The sequence below is a fragment of the Pelodiscus sinensis genome, chromosome 1 (genome assembly GCF_049634645.1).
Source record: "Pelodiscus sinensis isolate JC-2024 chromosome 1, ASM4963464v1, whole genome shotgun sequence".
Classification (NCBI taxonomy): domain Eukaryota; kingdom Metazoa; phylum Chordata; order Testudines; family Trionychidae; genus Pelodiscus; species Pelodiscus sinensis.
In genome coordinates this window covers 335,951,372-335,972,538 of record NC_134711.1, presented here as the reverse complement: position 1 = coordinate 335,972,538, position 21,167 = coordinate 335,951,372, and the positions used below count along the sequence as shown (strand labels likewise).

The 21,167-nt window shown below is 48.1% G+C and overlaps 2 protein-coding genes and 1 pseudogene across 2 annotated transcripts; 2 read left to right on the top strand and 1 right to left on the bottom strand.

The window, feature by feature from the left end:
* Positions 1–5,716: 5,716 nt before the first annotated feature.
* On the top strand, positions 5,717–6,664 carry LOC102459676 (olfactory receptor 52E2-like). Its single transcript, XM_006112432.1, has one exon. The coding sequence runs from the start codon at positions 5,717–5,719 to the stop codon at positions 6,662–6,664; it is 948 nt and encodes a 315-aa protein (XP_006112494.1).
* A 3,851-nt stretch (positions 6,665–10,515) lies between these two features.
* Positions 10,516–11,463, top strand: LOC102456250 (olfactory receptor 52R1-like). The gene has a single exon (XM_006112422.3). The coding sequence runs from the start codon at positions 10,516–10,518 to the stop codon at positions 11,461–11,463; it is 948 nt and encodes a 315-aa protein (XP_006112484.3).
* Positions 11,464–16,179: 4,716 nt separating this feature from the next.
* LOC102459192 (olfactory receptor 52R1-like) lies at positions 16,180–17,127 on the bottom strand (annotated as a pseudogene).
* Between the last annotated feature and the right edge of the window lie 4,040 nt (positions 17,128–21,167).

Sequence of the window (21,167 nt, the reverse complement as noted above, 5' to 3'; positions counted from 1 at the left end):
CTTAGCAGATGCACAATCCAAGGCTCAGTCCTGAGGCAGTGGCCAGCGTTTGGCTCAGGCTGCACTGAATCCTGCTGTAGCAAAAAAAGCAAACATGATACTGGGATGTATTAACAGGTGTGTTGTGAGCAGGACACGAGAAGTCATTCTTCCGCTCTACTCTGCGCTGGTTAGGCCTCAGTTGGAGTATTGTGTCCAGTTCTGGGTGCCACATTTCAAGAAAGATGTGGAGAAATTGGAAAGGGTACAGAGAAGAGCAATGAGAATGATGAAAGGTCTAGAGAACATGACCTCTGAAGGAAGGCTGAAAGAATTGGGTTTGTTGAGTTTAGAAAAGAGAAGATTGAGGGGGGACATGATAGCTGTTTTCAGGTATCTAAAAAGGTGTCACAAGGAGGAGGGAGAAAACTTGTTCATCTTGGCCTCTGAGGATAGAACAAGAAGCAATGGGCTTAAACTGCAGCAAGGGAGGTTTAGGTTGGACATTAGGAAAAAGTTCCTAACTGTCAGAGTGGTCAAACACTGGAATAAATTGCCCAGGGAGGTTGTGGAATCCCCGTCTCTGGAGATATTGAAGAGCAGGTTAGATAAATGTCTAGCAGGGATGGTCTAGACAGTATTTGGTCCTGCCATGGGGGTAGGGGGCAGGGGACTGGACTCGATGACTCTTGAGGTCCCTTCCAGTCCTAGTGTTCTATGATTCTATGAAGCAAAACTCCCCTTGGAATCAGAGGTGAGGAAAGAGCTGAGGAAGCAGCTGCATGTCCCTGCACAGACGCTGTCCCCTCCCCCTCCGGCATGTCAGGGCTCTGGCTGGTCGTGGGGGCTTCTTTCTGCCGTTAGCCTGCTGGGAAGTTTGGAGGTGCCAGGGCTCCGCACTGTAACCATTGAACCCACTTTTCAGCGGAGGCAAGATCAGTGTTCCCAGGGTCTCACTGAAGCGCCATGGCCATACTGCTGTGATGGTTTCAGTGCCAACAGCCCCTCAAGCCAATGTCCAGAAAAGCATCCGGCCTGGCTCTGCCAGCACGGGGAGTTGGGGAATCCAGCCTTTCCCCTTCTAGTTTCTCCGCAGGGTGCATCACGCTCAGGGCTCAGCCGTTAGCCCGGATTTCCAGCTGGAATTTGTCTGGCTTCAGCCTCCAGCCTCTGGGCCTGGCACTTCTCATCTTACTGAGATCCCAGCGCCCGACATTCCCGGTGGTTCCGCCCCAGCCCAGTCTCTGCCTGAGCCTAGTTTGATACGATAATGAGATGAGGGTTTGGGTCTCTCTCTGGATGGGATTTGACGCAGCCTCCCTCCATCTGTGCGGCTCTTTTCCTCCCCCGCTCCCAGTTCGGGTCCAGTGATCTCACCCAATCGCTTTCACTGATGCCGTGTGCATGGGGGAAACCCTGCCCCTGCGCCAGCTCACAGCTCTGCTGTTCACACGACCAGGAATCCCAGCGTCCCTTGGCCACAGCCCGGCACTGGGAGCTCCCGGTGAACCCGGCTAAACTCTGAATCCCGTCCAGGGTCCCATTGATCCATTTCACGGTGCCCTCATCTAGGGCTCAGGCCGGCACTCAACACGCTTTCCTGCCCACCACAGAGCCCTGCGTTCCCATTGGACAGCTCTGCATTCGAGTATATCAAAATATTTTGTTACCATAGAAACAGAGAAAGACATAGAATCCCAAACAAAAAACAGGACTATGTAGCAGTTTAAAGACTAACAAGATGGTTTATTAGGTGATGAGCTTTCATGGGCCAGACCCACTTCCTCAGATCAAATAGTGGAAGAAAATAGTCACAACCATATATACCAAAGGATACAATTAAAAAAAATGAACACATATGAAAAGGACAAATCACATTTCAGAACAGAAGGAGGATTCGGGGGAGGGGGGAAGGAAGGTAAATGTCTGTGAGCTAATGGTATTAGAGGTGATAATTGTGGAAGCTATCTTTGTAATGGGTAAGATAACTAGGGTCTTTGTTGAGCCCCCTGCAGAGAGTGTCGAATTTTAGCATGAATGACAGTTCAGAGGATTCCCTTTCAAGTGCAGATTTGAAAGTCTTCTGGAGTAGGATGCAGGTATTTAGGTCGTTGAGACAATGTCCTTTCTGGTTGAAATGGCAAGAAACTTTTTTCTTTGTGATCCTAATGTCTGTTTTGTGGGCATTGATCCTTTGGCAAAGTGTCTTAGACGTTTGTCCAATGTACATAGCAGACGGACACTTTCAGCACATAATGGCATAAATTATATTTCTGGATGCGCAGGAATATGTATTCTCGATCTTATAACTCACTTGGTTAGGCCCAATAATGGTATCAGCAGAATGAATATGTGGACAAAGCTGGCAACGGGGTTTGTTGCAAGGGAAGGTACCAGGGTTGGTATTAGTGTGGTATGTCCTGTGGTTGTTGGTAAGAATCATCTTGAGGTTAGGAGGTTGTCTATAGGAGACTATGGGTCTGTCTCCCAGAGCCTCTTGGAGTTTAGTGTCCTGTTCCAGTATAGGCTGTAGTTTATTGATAATGTGTTGGACAGGTTTAAGTTGGGGGTTGTAGGTGATGACAAGTGGTGTTCTATTGTTGGTTTTCTTGGGTCTGTCTTGAAGTAGATGGTTTCTAGGTATTCGTCTGGCTCTTTCAATTTGCTTTTTTATTTCTCCGGGTGGGTAGTTGAGGTTTATAAATGCTTGGTAGAGATCCTGAAGCTTCTGGTCTCTGTCAGTGGGATTAGAGCAGATGTGGTTGTATCGAAGGGCTTGGCTATTGATGATGGATCGTGTGGTGTGTTCTGGATGGGAGCTGGAGGCATTTAGGTAACTGTATGAGTCGGTGGGTTTTCTGTAGAGAGTGGTGTCTAATTTTCCATTGTTGATTTGTACTGTGGTGTCCAGGAAATGGATCTCTCGTGTGGAATGGTCCAGGCTGAGGTTAATGGTGGGGTGTAGGTTGTTGAAATCTCTGTGGAACCTCTCCAGTGTTTCTTGGCCATGCGTCCAGATCATAAAGATGTCATTGATGTAGCATAAGAAGAGAAGGGGTAAAAGGGAACGGGAGTTGAGGAAACGTTGTTCTAGGTCAGCCATAAAGCATACTGTGGGGCCATGCGTGTACCCATGGCTGTGCCGCTGATGTGGAGGTATAAGTTGTTCTCAAACTGGAAATAATTGTGGGTGAGAACAAAGTTACATAGGTCTGCTATCAGGTTGGCAGTGGTGTCCTCTGGGATAGTGTTTCTAATTGCTTGTAATCTGTCTACATTTGGGATGTTGGTGTATAGAGCTTCTACATCCATGGTGGCAAGGATGGTGTTATTGGGGAGGTTATCGATGTTTTGTAGTTTCCTTAGGAAGTCAGTAGTGTCTCGGAGATAGCTGGGGGTGTTGGTTGTGTAGGGTTTGAGGAGAGAGTCTACATAGCTGGATAGACCAGTAGTGAGCGTGCCAATACCAGAGATGATGGGGCGTCCGGGGTGTCCAGGTTTATGGATCTTGGGAAGCAGATAGAACAATCCTGGTCGGGGGTCAGAAGGTGTTTCTGTGTGGATTTGTTCCCGAGTAGCTGTGGGGAGGATTTTAAGGAGACAGAGTAATTTCTGTTGGTATTCCGAGGTGGGATCAGAGGGGAGAGGTTTGTAAAATGTGGTGTTGGAGAGTTGTCTGGTTGCCTCTTGGTTATAGTCGGCCTTATTCATAATGACCACAGCACCCCCTTTGTCAGCTGGTTTGATTACAATGTCCAGGTTGTTTTTGAGACTCTGGATGGCATGGTGTTCAGCGTGGCTGAGATTGTGTGTCGCTTGTTGTTGTTTGCGAATAATGTCAGTCTGTGTGTTGTTGCAGAAGCTTTGTATATAGAAATCCAGATTGTAATTCCGACCGTCAGGGGGAGTCCATATAGAATTATTCTTTCTTTTGTGTTGGTAGGGGGATAGAAATGTGATTTGTCCTTTTCATATTTGTTCATTTTTTTTATTGTATCCTTTGGTTGTGACTATTTTCTTCCACTATTTGATCTGAGGAAGTGGGTCTGGCCCACGAAAGCTCATCACCTAATAAACCATCTTGTTAGTCTTTAAAGTGCTACATTGTCCTGCATTTTGTTTCAGCTACATCAGACTAACATGGCTACATTTCTATCACTATAGAATCCCAGGACTGGCAGGGACTTCTCGAGCTTGAAGACGATGTATTGAACACGTCTACTTTTTCTTCAAGATTAGCAAGTTTCCTTTCTCACCGTAGGATTTGCACTAAAGATTCCTAGGTTTTCTTATATTTAACATACTTAACAGGGACATTTACCCAACATTAATTGGGCCTTTAAGGTTTTTTTAATAAAATGCAAATGTACATTAACAAAATAAAAGGAAAATGTAAATGCTTTATTTTAATTAATGTATTTTTAATAATAGACATTTATTATTATGAAGATAATTTTCCTTTAGGATTTCTTCAAAATATTATTTTTTCTATTTCATTTGTATTAGTAACTTGTTCTTTAATGGGCATTCCATCATTGGTTCTTCCTCCCTATAAAGTCACTATGTTTTAAGAAAAAGAGATTATAATCAATTGAGTTTCACAAATCTTATCTTCTATTTTTCAAAGCTTAAACATTGATTCAGCTGTGCCAAGCCAGAGCCAATTTCTCCGTTTTATCTCTTTTCTGTCCTGCCGATTTAGTAGCAATCCTACTGCCCGTTCGTTCTCTGAGTCCGGCTCATCTCGGTTCAGGCTCTCTCAGCATTCACTGAGTTCTGTCCCTTTTCAGGACTGTTCTTGATCTGGTGATTTTGTACTTTTTCTGTTTGGTTCCATGAGGAGCCGTCCCATTCCAGCCATGTCCCCTTTTCCTGGCACAACCAAACGATCACGTTGCTTTATACACTTTCTTGTCTGTGGCGTTATAACTGTTCAGTGACCAAATACACTCATGTTAAAGGTGTATTATTGTCATTCTCATTTCTCCAGCTAACATTTCCTCCCTCTCAGTTGTGCTGAGGTTCGGATATTATAGGTTGGGAACTCTTCTCTTTTTGCCCATTGGAATGCAACCAGTTCTGTGCTTTACTTTCCTCTCCTCCATCATCTTCCCCTTCTTGTTTCCTCACAGACTCTTCAGTCTCGTCCCACACTGCAGCCTCCCCATTCCCACGGTTCATTTCAGAACGCTCTTTTCTATCTGCTGTCTCCTCCACAGAGACGAGGCAGCAAAACTGAGCACATATCCCACCGGGTGATTTTCCATCCCATTCTCCATCATCAGGCATCCAAACATGGGCTTTCCATCTGTCACTGTACTAAATGAATAAGTGTTTCTCTGGTGTTGATATCAGTGAGGACCTGATGTTTTCCCCAAGGTGGGTTTCCTACTGTTGCGTTGTCTGGTTTCCCACAGCATGAGGTGTAGACATGATTGACACAGGGAGCACTGGAAAATATGGACTTGCCAGTACTAGGGTCATTTGTTTACAATTCATTTCTCTGAATAATGAAAACGTAATTTCTAAGGGTCTGAAGAGCAACTGATCTGCTTCACCATGAAAATAGTCACCATCGGTGCGCATCACACCTCATACTAACGTTCTCTGTCCTTTCAGACGTTAGTACTGCGAGCATTGCTGTAGATCCTGGGCCCACACAGGACGTCAGGGGAACGTACGGCACATGCAATAGACACAGTTCTGCGTCAGAGTTGGGCACCTTCCTCCCTGAACCATGTCAGATTCCAACACATCTGAGTTCACCAACCCCTCCACTTTCATCCTTCTGGGTATCCCTGGCCTGGAGTGGGCCCATGTCTGGATCGCCATCCCTTTCTGCATCATGTACATCATAACCATCTTGGGGAACATCACCATCCTGTTCATTGTGAAGACAGAGCCGAGCCTCCATGAGCCCATGTACTATTTCCTCTCCATGCTGGCCATCACTGACTTGGTCCTGTCCACAGCTACCGTGCCCACAATACTGAGCAATTTCTGGCTCAATTCCAGAGAAATCGAGTTCAGTGCCTGCCTCGCCCAGCTGTACTTCGTTCATTCCTTCTCAGTGATTGAGTCTGGGATATTGGTGGCCATGGGTTTGGATCGCTATGTGGCCATCTGCCATCCCCTGAGACATTCCACCATCCTGAATAACCTCCTGGTGGCCAAGATCGGCCTGGCCATGGTGCTGCGAGGTGTCATACTTGTACTGCCCTTTCCCATCCTGGCAAGGCAGTGGCCGTATTGCAGAACCAACGTCATCCCCTACACGCACTGTGAGCACATGGACGTGGTGAATCTGGCCTGCGCTGACATCCGTGTCAGTCGTAACTACGGCCTCTTTGTGGTGTTCTGTGGGGATACTCTGGATATGTTTCTTATCGCTGTGTCCTATATTCTGATCCTCAGGGCCGTCTACAAACTCCCCACAAAGGACGCCCGGCTCAAGACTTTTGGGACCTGCACTTCCCACGTGTGTGTCATCTTAGCCTTTTACACTCCAAATCTCTTCAGCTCCCTCACGACCCGCTTTGGCCTCAATATACCCCTGCATGTCTACATTCTTATTTCTAACATTTACCTTCTGGTGCCGCCCATGCTAAATCCTATCATCTACGGGGTGAGGACCAAACAGATCCGGGACAGGCTGCTCTGGCTTTTTACTCTGAAAGGGACCTAAATGTTTTGTCCTGGCTCTCAGGTAGAGCTCCGTGCCGAGATGGCTGGTGCTGGGCTTGCCTGCCTGAATGACCCATTGGCTGTTCAAAGAACGATTCAATCCTTTCCTGATATTTCTTTCTAAGTGTAACATATTGGGGAATGGATCTGTATGCGACTCATTAAATTGTAGGGTTTCTATGTTGTAACTGGACACCCAAAGCTCTGACAATGACCCCAACTCTTTCCCAAAGGCCCCACCTTTGCCCCACACTTTCCTTTGGGTTCCAGGCAGTTTTCTGCCTCTTCCAAGTGAGTGACTCACTGGCTAGTCAAAGAACCATTCGATCCTTTCCTGATATTTCTTTCTAAGTGTAACATTTTGGAGAATGGATCTGTATGCAACTCATTCAATTGTAGGGTTTCTATGTTATAACTGAACACCCAAGGCCCCGACAATGACCCCACCTCTTTCCCAAAGGCCGCACCACTGCCCCGCACCTTCCTTTGGGCTCCAGGCAGATTTGTGCCTCTTCCAAGTGTCCTTCCCTCCTGCGTGCTCATCTCCTCTCCCATCACTCATTGGGACACCTCTGTGATGGGTTCCTCCTGGCCCTTCAGGGTGGCAGCTGGATCTGAGAGAGAACTGAGTCCTTTGCCTTCTGTAGCTGGGTTCCCTCCTGTGTTGTGAATTTCAAGTGGCAACTCCCCCATTCTGCCTCACCCCAACATCCACAGGCAGGTCCCGCACCCAGCGGCGTTCATGGATGCTCTACCAGACACTGCCTGAGCCCCCAATGGAAGAGGTTACAGCCCAAACACGCCCAGCTCTCCAGCCAGCACCCATGGAGCTGCCCTGCCCTGGTCCCATCCAGTGTGGATGTCATGCCGAACGCCCTGCTGCTCCATGTTTTTAAGACGAAGTGGGTCTTTGCCCACGAAAGCTTATGCTCCTACACTTCAGTTAGTCTATAGGGTGCTACAGGACTCCTCATCGCTTTTGCAGATTCAGACTAACACGGCTACCCCTCTGATACATGTTTTTAAGGTATTTCAATGAAAGAAGATGCCCCATGCGATGGTAGCTACCCATGAAAATTACAGATCTCTGATCCCTTAGCAACAGCCCTGTGTGTTCGAAGTATTTCCCCTCAGTCAGCTCTCTCCAGAACTTTCTGTCTGATAGCGATCCATCCCTACTGAGCATGTACAGGGCATCAGTCCCTACAGACAGCTCGGCATTTTCTCCAGCTCTTTTTCCTCATCAACTACAATTATAAAATATGCTCACAGAGCAGCCAATTCCTCCATGACTCAATTCAGAGCCCAAAACATCTCCTCTGCCTTTGGGAAGGTTCCTAAAACATTGTTTACTCCTAACACTGGATAATTAGCACAGAGGCCCAGACAGGCCAGTCTCCTGCCTGGTTACATTCAGAAACTGCTTCTCCCCCAGAGGCCAAGTGAACCCCCCAGGGTGGCCGAGAACTGGGTTATAACCAGCGCATGGCCCTGTGCCGGCTCTTGGCGTCAGATGCTGCTGCAGATGCTGGGCTGAGAGAGGTGCGGGACGCGGCTACTTGAGGAGGGTTCCCAGGGAAGACACGTCCCTCTCAGCACTCACAGGTACCGACCCTTGCTGAAGAGCTCACCTGGTCCCCACATTCACTGCAACAAGAACATGAGAAAATACACAGGAAATCTGGGGTCCTTGCCATTCTACACAGCCAGTGAACATCCCAGGGACCTTATCCTAGGGGTGAGTTTTTTCTAGTATCTTGAGCCAAAATGGCCCTGTTTTCTGTGCACCGTTACTCACCCACGTTCCACACGGATTAAAGGATTTCTCGAAATTCCCGGGCTTCCTGGAATCAGCCACTGATCAGTTTCAGCAGCGGCTGACTTGGGGATGCCTGGGGTTCTTGAGTTGAATCTGTATGTAAGTCAGAACTGGCGTCCAGATTCAGCCGCTGTTGAAACTGATCAGTTTCAGCAGCGGCTGAATCTGGACACCAGTTCCGACTTACATACAGATTCAACTTAAGAACAAACCTACAGTCCCTATCTTGTACGTAACCCGGGGACTGCCTGTAGTGCCCCACCCCTATTAACATGACCTGTTCTATCCTTCCAATATATTTTGTATCCTGGTATGACTGTGTCCCATTGATTCTTCTCATTCTACAAGGTTTATGAGAGGCCTATTCTATCAAAATCCTCCTTTAATACAAGGTACTCCAGTTCACTCATTTTACTATTTAGACGTCTAGCATTTGTGTAGAAGCACTTTAAAAATGTGTCACTGTTTTTCCGTCTGCAGTTTCCTGATGTGTTAGACTGTCTTTTATTTGACGGTTTTTCATCTGATCTTACCCACATGTTATCATCTTCCATCCTCCTGACTAGAACATAGAGAATCTCTATTAGTAGACCTTCCCCTTAAAGATGTCTCTGTCAGATGGAGATTCAAGGGTTCCTCTTTGGAACAAATAAAATAAGTTTTCAACACAGACAAGACAACTTCTCTTGTAGGTTTGTTTGAGAAATTGGCTGAACTATCATGCCTAAAACTTTTTTTTAAAAAAAGGAAGGAATCAGAAGCAGATACCCTACCTGGGATTTTTCAAGCCAAACACTTAACATTTGGAAATGTAAAAGCAATGGAAATTGAGGTCTTCTCCCTGACGGTGACAGAAAGCCTTCGCTGATTACATAGTGTCATTGGTTCCACCTACTGTGCCCAATCCATTTGCTAATCCTATTCAGCTAAGCGCTTTGCTCCAGTAATGCCTATGGCAAGGAGCTCATCTGGTTCACTAGGATTTTGCATTCTAGAATCACAGAGCCACAGGGACAGAAGGGACCGAAAGTCCAGTTAGTCTGACCCCCAGCCAAAATGCAGGACGTGTTCCGTCTAAACCACCCCAGACAGTTGGGTGTTCTGCCTTATTCAGAAGAAATCCAGTGAAGGAGATTTCACAATCTCCCAAGTCGTCTATTCCATTGTCCTCCTGTTCTTACAGGGAGGGATTTTTCCCCTGAGACGTCATTGCAATTTGCTGTGCAAACTTTTGAACCAATTTGCTTTTGCCCTGCCCTCTGTGGCAAGAGGACAACTTTGCACCACCTCTTCCTGGCAACCATTGGCATATTCAAAGATCCCTGTCATGTCTCCACTTCATCTCCTCTTTCCAAACTAAACATAGCCAGTTAATTCAGCTTTTTCGTATGGCTTGTGTTCCATGGCGTGTAACCTTTATAGACTAGCATGTAGTCAGTCTATGGAACTCCTTGCCAGAGGAGGCTGTGAAGGCTAGGACTATTGCAGAGTTTAAAGAGAAGCTAGATAATTTCATGGAGGTTAGGTCCATAAAAGGCTTTTAGCCAGGGGATAGAAATGGTGTCCTTGGCCTCTGTTTGTCAGAGGCTGGAGAGGGATGGCAGGAGACAAATCGCTTGATCATTGTCTTCAGTCCACCCTCTCTGGGGCACCTGGTGCTGGCCACTGTCGGCAGACAGGCTACTGGGCTAGATGGACCTTTGGTCTGACCCAGTGCGGCTGTTCATATGTTCTTATGTACTAACAAAACATATAGATGGTATCATGAGCTTTCGTGGGCACAGCCCACTTCTTCAGATGACCAATGACAATATCATTTTTTGAAAGTGTGAAGAGCATCCAATATATTTCATCCCTGAATGCAGCCTCCGATTGTGCATTTCATGTCTTATATTAACATTGTCTCTCCATCCAGGCATTTTGACTGTCACCATCACCCTAGACCCTGGGCACGTACAGGACCTCAGGGGAGTGGACGGTACATTCAAGAGGTACCATTCTGCCTTAGGGTTGGACACTTTCTTCCCTGCTCTATGTCAGATTCCAACACAACCCACTTCACCAACCCCTCCACCTTCATCCTGTTGGGCATCCCTGGCCTGGAGGCAGCCCATGTCTGGATCTCCATCCCCTTCTGCATGATGTACATCATAGCCGTCTTAGGGAACTTCATCATCCTCTTCATTATAAAGACAGAGCGAAAACTCCATGAGCCCATGTACTATTTCCTCTGCATGATGGCTGTCATCGACATTGTCTTGTCCACGTGCATCCTGCCCAAAATGCTGAGCATCTTCTGGTTCAATTCCAGGGAGATCAGTTTCAATGCCTGCCTCACCCAGCTGTACTTCTTTCACAGCTTCTCAGTGACAGAGTCGGGGATCTTTGTGGCCATGGCGTTTGATCGCTACGTGGCCATCTGTGATCCCTTGAGACATTCCACCATCCTGACAAACACCGTGGTGGCCAAGATCACTCTGAGTGCAGTGCTGCGTGGTGGCATCCTCGTACTGCCCTATCCCCTCCTGGCGAGGCAGTGGCCATATTGTGGAAAGAACATCATCCCCCAGCCGTACTGTGTGCACATCGCCGTGGTGAAGCTGGCCTGCGCCGACACCCGGGTCAGTAGTTACTACGGCCTCTTTGTGCTCTTCTGTGTGTTGGGGCTGGATGTGATTTTTATCGCTCTGTCCTATATGCAGATCCTCAGGGCCATCTTCAGACTCCCCACCAAGGATGCCCGGCTTAAGACTTTTGAGACTTGCAGCTCCCACCTGTGTGCCATCCTAGCCTTTTACATCCCAGGTGTCTTTACCTCCCTCATGTACCGGTTTGGCCACAATATACCCCTGCATTTCCACATTCTCATTGCCAACGTGTGCCTCCTGGTGCCCATTATGCTGAACCCCATCATCTACGGGGTGAGGACCAAACAGATCTGGGGCAAGCTGCTCTGGCTGTTTACATGGAAAAGGACATAAGTTATTTTTCTGGGGCTTGGGAACTGATACGGCAATTCAGGCAGAGTGGACTGGTGGCATGGGCCCTCTTCTCGCAGTTACAGACTGGGCAATCCGAGAGATATTATAGTGAAAGCACAATTGGAACTGAAGCTAGCAAGGGATGTGAAGGGTAACAAGAAAGGTTTCTACAGGCATGTTAGCAATAAGCGCGTGATCAGAGAGAGGGTGGGGCCCTTATTAGAAGAGGGAGGTACCCTAGTGACAGATGGTGTGGGAGAAGCTGAAGTACTCAATGCTCTCTGTGCCTCAGTCTTCACACACAAGTTCAGCTCCCAGACGACTGCACTAGGCAACACACTATGTGGAGGAGGTGGGCAGCCCTTGGTGGAGAAAGAACAGGTTAATAACTTGGATTTGGGTTTGCTTAGTCTGCAGAAGAGAAGAGTGAGGGGGGATCTGAGAGCAGCCTGCAACTTCCTGAAGGGAGGTTCCAAAGAGTCTGGAGAGAGGCTGTTCTCAGTGGGGGCAGATGGCAGAACAAGGAGCAATGGCCTCAAGTTACAGTGGGGCAGGTCTAGGTTGGATATTAGGAAAAACTATTTCCCTAGGAATGCGGTGAAGCACTGGGATGGGTTCCCTAGGGAGGGGGTGGAATCTCCATCCCCGCTGGTCCATCTACCATCTTCCCCCCCTGTTTCCTCAAGTCCTGCCTGTGTTCTGCCTCTTCTTCCTACGGCCCCCTCCTGTTCCTTTCTCTTCCGCTCCCCAGACCCAGCGACTCCCAGGAATTTCTCAGCGGGGGGTATGTTAACCAAAGGCAAGTTCGTATTTTTGTCTGGGCCCTTGCACACAGATAGCAAAAGACGACTTGCATGTGTGTGGGACCTTTTAGCTGGAGAGATGGTGATAAATTAGAGGGACTTTCCATGGAGGAGGAGCTGCCAAGAATGTGCTCCAATGTTAACAACTACCCCACAAGGAATACACAGAAATAACACAGGTGAGACTGATCTGATATTGTGAACATGGATCTACATGTCATCAGGATACGTGTGTCCAGCCTTTGGAGGAAGTTCAGCCCAAGGGTTTGTGGGTGAGGAAGTTAAATTTGGACCTAGATGGAGGAGCCAAGCTCCTCCGCTTATGAAACAAGGTGCCCCAAACTCCATGGTAACTCCAAATTCCTAACTGTCAGGGTGGTCAAATATTGGAATAAATTGCCAAGGGAGGTGGTGGAATCTCCCTCTCTGGAGATATTTAAGAACAGGTTAGATAGACATCTGTCAGGGATGGTGTAGGTGGATCTTGGTCCTGCCTTGAGGGCGGGGGGCTGGACTCGATGACCTCTTGAGGTCCCTTCCAGTCCTGTGATTCTATGATAGGGAAGAGCTAGAGAAGGAATAGGGAAGCGATCGAGGAGAGCTAGGGAGGGAGTGTTTTAGTTTAGATTAGAAATTAGGGAAATGAAGATAAAGGGCAGGAAGAGTCAGGAGCTGAGATTGGCCTCTACACTGTCTCTTTAAACCCTTTTGTTCCTAATAGTCTCTTAGTTTAATCCAGATTTAGGTCAGACAGTTCAGTAAACTAAGTTAGTAGCTTCAGGCAGCTGTTGGCATTAGCTGCTACTCCTCTCAGCCAACATCTGAGAAACCAGGCCGTGAACAGCTGTACCCAACACAAGGCTTGTCCTTTGTCCATGGTCCCCAGGTTATTTTAGACTAATAATCCGGGATTGGCAACCCTGGTTTATTTTGCTACTCGCATGGCTCTTGGGTTTCCTGTCCAGATATTTTAATAAAGTTTTAAAATTATTGTGGCTCAGTGTGAACATCATGTCGCACCCATAAGAATGGCTAGACCGGGTCAAACCAAAGGTCCATTCAGCCCAGTGTCCTGTCTGCCCACCGTAGCCAATACCAGATGCCCCAGAGGGAGGGAACAGAGCCAGGAATTATCATGTAATCCCTCCCCTGTCCTCCATTTCCAGACAAACACCATTCCTAGGGACACCATTCCTATCCAGCCTGGCTAATAGCCATTGATGGACCTAATCTCCATGAACCACATCCTCTGGCAAGGAGTTCCACAGGTTGATTGTGCACTGTGTGAAGAAAAACTTCCTTTGGTGTGTTTTAAACCTGCTACCTATTCATTTCATGTGGTGAAAATGTCTGGTTCCTGCCGGGCAGAGGGAGGCATTGAGTCATGAACCCCGGCTGTCCCCTATTCACAGGCGGGCTCCTTATCAGCTCCTGTCCCCGCCCTGGAACAGAGAGGCCCGGCTCATGGTGGATGATGATGGATATTTTGATGGGATTTACCCCTGGAGTGAAGCCAGGATCTGCAGTGCCCCCTAATTATTCGTCTGGGTTGGCCTCTCCCCCATCTCTGTGGCTGACATATGGCCAAACCATCCAGATCCTGTTGTCCCCCCGTATGACAATAGATCAAGACACACGCCCCGCCGAGTGACCTGAATGCTTTACCTACCCAATTCATGGACTCACCATGGAGGCCCCCACCAATATTCCAGCTCACCAGCCTCACATCCCTGCTGCAGTGAAATTACACCAGATCCCGTCTTGCCCAGCACAGGTATCTGTGTGGGGAAAGCTTACTGACCAGCCGGCTCCCCCTCGCTGGGGGAAGGTCCACACCAGCCTGTGTCCACAGCGCTAAGATTCCCAACCACCACACTCACGTGAGGCAGGCTCAGGTGAAAGCTGACACAGGTTTATTGCCTACAGAGGGCTGGACGCTAGAGGAAGCAAGCTACCTAAGAAATGGACCAAAGCCACCGCCTGAGATTTATACACACGAGGTTGGGGCTGAGTCCCCACGATCTCACCTGGGCTGATGACACAAGCAGGCTCGCAGATTCTGGAGGCACAAGCTGCATCCGCTTTGCAGCCAGGGCTCCCCTCCCCCCTTCCAGGTACTTTGTTCTCCAGAGGTTGTTGCAGCTGTTGAGTTGTGGGGGAGTGAAGACGGGTGACAGAACCATAGAACCCCAGGGCTGGCACAGACCTCAGGAGTCATCGAATCCCCGTCCCAGAGCAGGACCAACCCCAACGATGTCACTGATGAGGTTAGATTGCCTGGGTGCTCTCTTTCAAAAAAGCGGTCCGCTTTTTCGAAAAAAGTTGTGGCTGTCCAGATGATCTCTTTCGAAAGAAGCATGTAGTCTAGATGTGCCCTGAGAGATTATCCAGCAGGAGAAGGCGGGGTGGGGGGGAGTGTAGCCAGACATGAACCCCACCGTAACATCCATCCTAGGTGCCTGGAGCACACAGGGCATAGACAGAGCAGTAAAATCAGCATAGTCTTTGAAGCCTTAACAGAAGGCCTGGATATGCTGGTGCTGTGACCCTGGATGGTTGTAAACAGAGATATGCCAATTGTTGACCTTGAGGCCGCAAGAACTGCCTTGGCTGGCACCTATATTGATACGAACACACACTCGTCCGGGGGGAGGAATCTCCCGCCCTGCAAAGAACGTCCAGTACTCACAATTTAGTTATCTCTCTTGCAAGTGTAAATTAAGCTGAAATTCCCTTGTAAGAACTGGCGTCACAAAGACGGACCAACACAATTTGGCATCTTAGATAAGAAAGAGGATACGGGCCCCTATGGGTATAAAGATGGGTCCAGCAGCACACTTACTCTGAGCATCAATCTACCATCTATCTGCTGGTCGGGTTAGGTGATTGGCCTCCCGAGGTTCCACCTCATATTCGACTTTCCTAGGAATTGAGGGACCATCCCTGGCCTGATACACTGGAGTTGAGAGGTGGGTAAAAATTGTACCTGGATGTGTCCTTTGTCTTAAGTGTACACATAGACTTAGAGCTCTTTAAAGATTAAGCTGTCACTTGGTACCATTATTTCTATTTTCTATCTTTATTTTCTTTGTAACCATTTTTTTAAGATCTATATTTGCTAGCAGTTAAGAAATAGAGCAATAGCCATTGTAACCACATGATTTATAAGCTTCTTTAATAAACCTGTAACTGTTTAAGCTTTAACCTGACTCCTTCAGTTGCTGTAACAGAACCAAGCACAATGTAAAAGAACTCCAGCCGGTCATAAGGGACAGATACAGACAGAGCTGGGCATTTGGATCGTGTCGCTTCCAGAGGACAGATCCGTGGGCCATCTCTCAACCTTCCCTAGGCTGCCCGCTGCAAAGGGATCATATATCCTAGCAGTCAAAATCTGAGATGTAATAAGCTCTCCCTGTAAACTCTGGGGCGTCTGTCGGCCTGTTGGCTGCCCACCGCGAAGGGATTCCAATCCTAGCAGTTGAAGACACGGACGTTAAACTCCTTGGGGCACCCGTCAGCCTCCTAGGCTGCCCGCTGTGACAGGACCTTGTGTCCCAGCAGTTGAAGATGCGGGTGTAACACACACACACACACTGCCCTGACCATCGGCTGACAGGGAGGAGAGGAGCCAACTAGAGGGGCAGGACATAGAAAGGAGAGGGGAGAGCTGGGAAGGGGTTTGGGAGAAGAGGTGGGCAGGGTGGTGGAGCTCCAGGGGTCTAGTTAACAGCGACTACGCAATAAGTTGGACATAGACCAAATCTCTGGGTTCTTTGTACTGACATGGAACAGCAAGTTCAGGAAAGGGTTAAATCTCTCTGCCCAGCAGGTGAGTCAGGGAAAAGGCCCCAACACTATGGCACCAATTGGCTCCACACAGATGTGAGCGCCGGAGCCCCAAGAGAAAAGCTTAGATGCCTTTCTGAATAAGGAGCTGCATTAGCCTGTCCCAGATCTGTTTGGTCCTCATTCCATAGATGATGGGGTTCAGCATGGGGGGAGCCAGGAGGTACAGGTTGGCAATGAGAATGTGGAAATGAAGGGGCACATTGTGGCCAAACCGGTGTGTGAGGAAGGAGAAGAGAGCTGGGGTATAGGAAATTAAAATGACACCGAGGTGGGAGCTGCAGGTCCCAAAGGTCTTGATTCAGGCATCCTTGGTGGGGAGGCTGAAGATGGCCCTGAGGATCTTGATGTAGGACATGGCAATGCAAAACATGTCCACACTGCTGACAAACAATGCCACAAAGAGGCCATAGTGATTACTGATGCCCATGTCGCCACAGGCCAGCTTTACCATGGCCATGTGCTCACAGTACGAGTGGGGGATGATGTTGGTTCGGCAATATTACCACTGCCGTGCCAGCAAGGGATAAGGGAATATGAGTATGACACTGCGCAACACCACGGCCAGGGATATTTTAGCCACTACAGAGTTTGTCAGGGTGGTGGAATGTCTCAGGGGGTCACAAATGGCCACGTAGCGATCCAACGCCATGGCCACAAAGATCCCAGACTCCAGCACAGAAAAGCTGTGAATGACGTACAGCTGGGTGAGGCAGGCACTGAAACTGATCTCTCTAGAGTTGAACCAGAAGATGCTCAGCAATTTGGGCAGGGTGGATGTAGACATGACCAAGTCACTGACGGCCAGCATGCAGAGGAAATAGTACATGGGCCCATGGAGGCTCGGCTCCCTCTTCACAATGGACAGGATGGTGACGTTCCCCAAGATGGCTATGGCGTATGTGATGCTGAAGGGGATGGAGATCCAGATGTGGGCTGCCTCCAGGCCAGGGATGCCCAGAAGGATGAACGTGGAAGGGCTGGTGAAGCCACTTGTGTTGGCATCTGACATGGATTCAGGCAGAAGTTGTTGTATCCTGAGGCAGAACGGTGTCTCCTGAATGTGCCGTACACCCCTCCTGACTTCCTGTGTATGCCCAGACTCTAGGGTAAGGGTCACATCTGGATGGAGACATGCACCTAGATGGGGACACAAGGTTAATGGTACACTACCTGCCCAGGGGCGGGGAGGGGATGCCTTGTGGTGAAGAAGATTGGTCACTCCTCAGACATCTTCCTTACTGAGAGTACTGGATTGGGAGCAATCGGCCCTACCAATGGCAATTCTGTATTATACGATGGTCTATGTGTCAACAATTCCTGCCCATGGTAGTGTGGGTAACCTCAGTGGGCAGCAGCAGGCACATGGAGGTGGGTACTTGCTCTTGGTCATTGTTCCTTCCTGCAGCGAGCGCTGGGCTAGCATGTTCATGCCGTAGGGAGTCCCCCCGCCCCCACACACACAATTGCTCCAAACCCGAGTGTGTAAGAAACCTGAAGCTTTGCCAACACATGTGCCAGAGGAAACATCCCAACAAGGACACAGCCCAGGGAAAGGACCTGGGCATCATTCACAGCAGCACTATGGAAACACCCGGGACCCCATCTACCTCACAGGAACTGTCTCTATTAGAAACCCCTGGAGTGGGGGAAGGTAGGAGTGAGTGGTGGGGGGTAATGTGGGGTCTGATCCAATCGGTTCCCCGTTGCTGGGTCAGACTCCGGGAGGGCAAGCACTTGGGGTAGCTGCTTTTCAGGGGACACGTGCCCTGGGTGGGCTGAGAGAAGCAGCGACCCAGGGCAGAAAGCAGCCTGATTTCCTAACTGAAGCACTTTGCAGCTGGTCGGTGCTATTGTTACTACACTAACAGGGAGGCTGCACATTATTAACTATAGAGCAGGGAAACCGGGAGGGGAAATACATTCCCCTGTTACCGGTGTGCTTAAAGGGTGGGTTCCATTCTAGCCAAACTCTGCTAGCTTTACTGTCTGCTCTGGTGTTCCCCAGAACGGGGAAAGAGCCATTGCTAATGTGCTAGTCCCAGTGTGTTATTTTCTTGGGGGGGTTAATCTTCCCATTTCACTAAGTGACTGGTTGATCACTTACCTGGCTGGCTGACAGTGATTTCAGCACACAGTGTCTGCCTGGGTTCCCGATGGAGAGGCCTACAAGCAACCGGAGAGAAGATGTTGTTATACACCCTGTGCAACCCTTGCTAAAATTCCTTCCAGCACCTGAACCCCCAGTCCCCGGTTCCTTTCCTATGGGGGGCGGGGATTCAGGGTGGGGCTGACGAAGGACAATGGAGTATGCCTGAGCCCACCCAAAGGCTACAGCTGCTCATTTGCAAGAGTGGCCAATGGAAATATGATCCTCAGATGTCTAAGAATGGAGAAGAAGAATAACCCGCTCTGGATTTGTGCTCAGCTTGGGTCACCCAATCTGCATAAAGGCTAGCTAGACAGACAGAGTGTATGGGGATAGATAGATAGATAGATAGATAGATAGATAGATAGATAGATAGATAGATGGGGTGGGTGGGGATAGATAGATAGATAGATAGATAGATAGATAGATAGATAGATAGATAGATAGATAGATAGATAGAGGGGGTGTATGGGGATAGATAGATAGATAGATAGATAGATAGATAGATAGATAGATAGATGGGGTGGGTGGGGATAGATAGATAGATAGATAGATAGATAGATAGAGGGGGTGTATGGGGATAGATAGATAGATAGATAGATAGATAGATAGATAGATAGATAGATAGATAGATAGATAGATAGATAGATAGATGGGGTGGGTGGGGATAGATAGATAGATAGATAGATAGATAGATAGATAGATAGATAGATAGATAGATAGATAGATAGATAGATAGATAGATGGGGTGGGTGGGGATAGATAGATAGATAGATAGATAGATAGATAGATAGATAGATAGATAGATAGATAGAGGGGGTGTATGGGGATAGATAGATAGATAGATAGATAGATAGATAGATAGATAGATAGATAGATAGATAGATAGATAGATAGATAGATGGGGTGTGCCTAGACTACAGGGCTGTGTCTAGACTGGCCAGTTTTTCCAGAAAATCAGCTGCTTTTCCGGAAAATCTTGCCAGCTGTTTACACTGGCCGCTTGAATTTCCGCAAAAGCACTGACTTTCTATTGTAAGAAATCAGTGCTTTTTGCGGAAATTCTATGCTGCTCCCATTCAGGCAAAAGTCCTTTTGCGCAAAACTTTTGCGCAAAAGGGCCAGTTTAGACAGCTCAGATTTGTTTTCCATAAAAAAGCCCCGATTGTGTACGTCTAGACTACAGGCTTTTGTCGACAGAGGCTTTGTTGACAGATAATATCGAAAAAGCATCTGTCGAAAAAGAGCATCTAGACTACAACCAAAAGCAAGCCGCTTTTTCGACAGAGAGTGTAGACGCTGTCTTTTGAAAAAGCACAGCATGGATGCAATAGCGCCTTTTTTCGACAGAACTGTCAACAAAAGGCATTATTCCTCGTAGAATGAGGTTTACCGCCGTCAACAAAACTGCCACATTCTGTTGACTTATTGTTGACAAAACCCTGTAGTCTAGACACACCCTTAGTCTTCTCTTTTCTAAGCTGAAAAGTCCCAGTCTTTTTAATCTGTCTTCATATGGGACCCATTCCAAACCCCGAATCATTTTTGTTGCTCTTTTCTGAACCTTTTCCAATGCCAATGTATCTCTTCTGAGAGGAGGCGACCCCATCTGTACACAGTATTCAAGGTGTGGGTGTACCATGGTTTTATATGGAGGCAATTTAGTTTGTGGGTTTTTTTGGTTTTATTTTGTCAGTAACCTTTGCCTGTTTGCTTTCCGTTATAATCCCTTGCAATCTGCCCTTTCCTATGAAAACATGCTTACTTGATTTATTTTGACACCTGTTTGTGTGATTCATAATTGGGAAGAGGTGCGCACCCTGAGTGCTGGGATAAGTCCAGTAAATGGAGCCTTCTGAGTGGCTCTGTCTTTCTCTAGCTAGCTGTGGCCCCACCTGTGTGTGTAAGAAAAGAGGCTGGAGAGCTTGGCTTAGCTAGACAGCGTGAGGAGGCCCAGGCTGGTGGATCTCCCACGATTTCACAGTCAAGAGAGTGCACCTTGGCTAAAACCTGGTTCAGTGCAGGAGCGAAGGCGGCGATTCGGCATGGGAGGGTGGGAAGGCAATACACAGCGACCGGGAAAAAGGGAAAACCAGGAGTGAGCAATACAAATAGGGAGTTATGAAAATGGATAAAAGATATGACCCTGAGCCCATACGACTATCCAGCTGCTTTTGAAAACCCTCCAGCAAAGGAGCTGCCACCCCACCCCATACAGCTGTTCCATTGTCCTCCTGCTCTCACTCTCAGACACATGCCCTGAGATTGCATCTACATCTACCCACCTTACCTGCACTTGGCAGGGGATTCCCTGCTCAGTGGTATGCTAGGGTCTCCGGTCGCACCTGAAAAGGGGGACAACCCATCACAGGACATAAGTCTATTAAGAGTCCAAAGAACAAAATAAATCCTGGAAAAAGTGTGTGTCTAGTCCTACACGGAGAAAGGAAACTTATCAATGTGGCAGAAAATGTCAAGGACTATTTCTGGTTTTCATTTCAAAACAAGCATTTCTCATATCGCACGTGGCAACAAAATGCTTCCTCGTCTACTAGCAGGGGAGGAGGGTGGTAAACAGTATGGACAGTAGGGGTACGTCTACACTACATGCCTCTGTCGGCAGAGGCATGTAGATTTGTTTATTCAGCAAAGGTAAATGAAGCCGCGATTTAAATGATCGCGGCTTCATTTACATTTACATGGCTGCCGCGCTGAGCCGACAAACAGCTGATCAGCTGTTTGTCGGCTCGCCACTAGTCTGGACATTCCCCCTGTCAACATCAAAGCCCTTTGTCGGCAGCCCCGGTAAACCTCATTCCACGAGGAATAACGGGGCTGCCGACAAAGGGCTTTGATGTCGACAGGGGGAACGTCCAGACTAGTGGCGAGCCGACAAACAGCTG

Excerpts from the sequence above, each read along its gene's own strand:
- LOC102459676 (XM_006112432.1), top strand. The coding sequence starts at position 5,717 with ATGTCAGATTCCAACACATCTGAGTTCACCAACCCCTCCACTTTCATC.
- LOC102456250 (XM_006112422.3), top strand. The coding sequence starts at position 10,516 with ATGTCAGATTCCAACACAACCCACTTCACCAACCCCTCCACCTTCATC.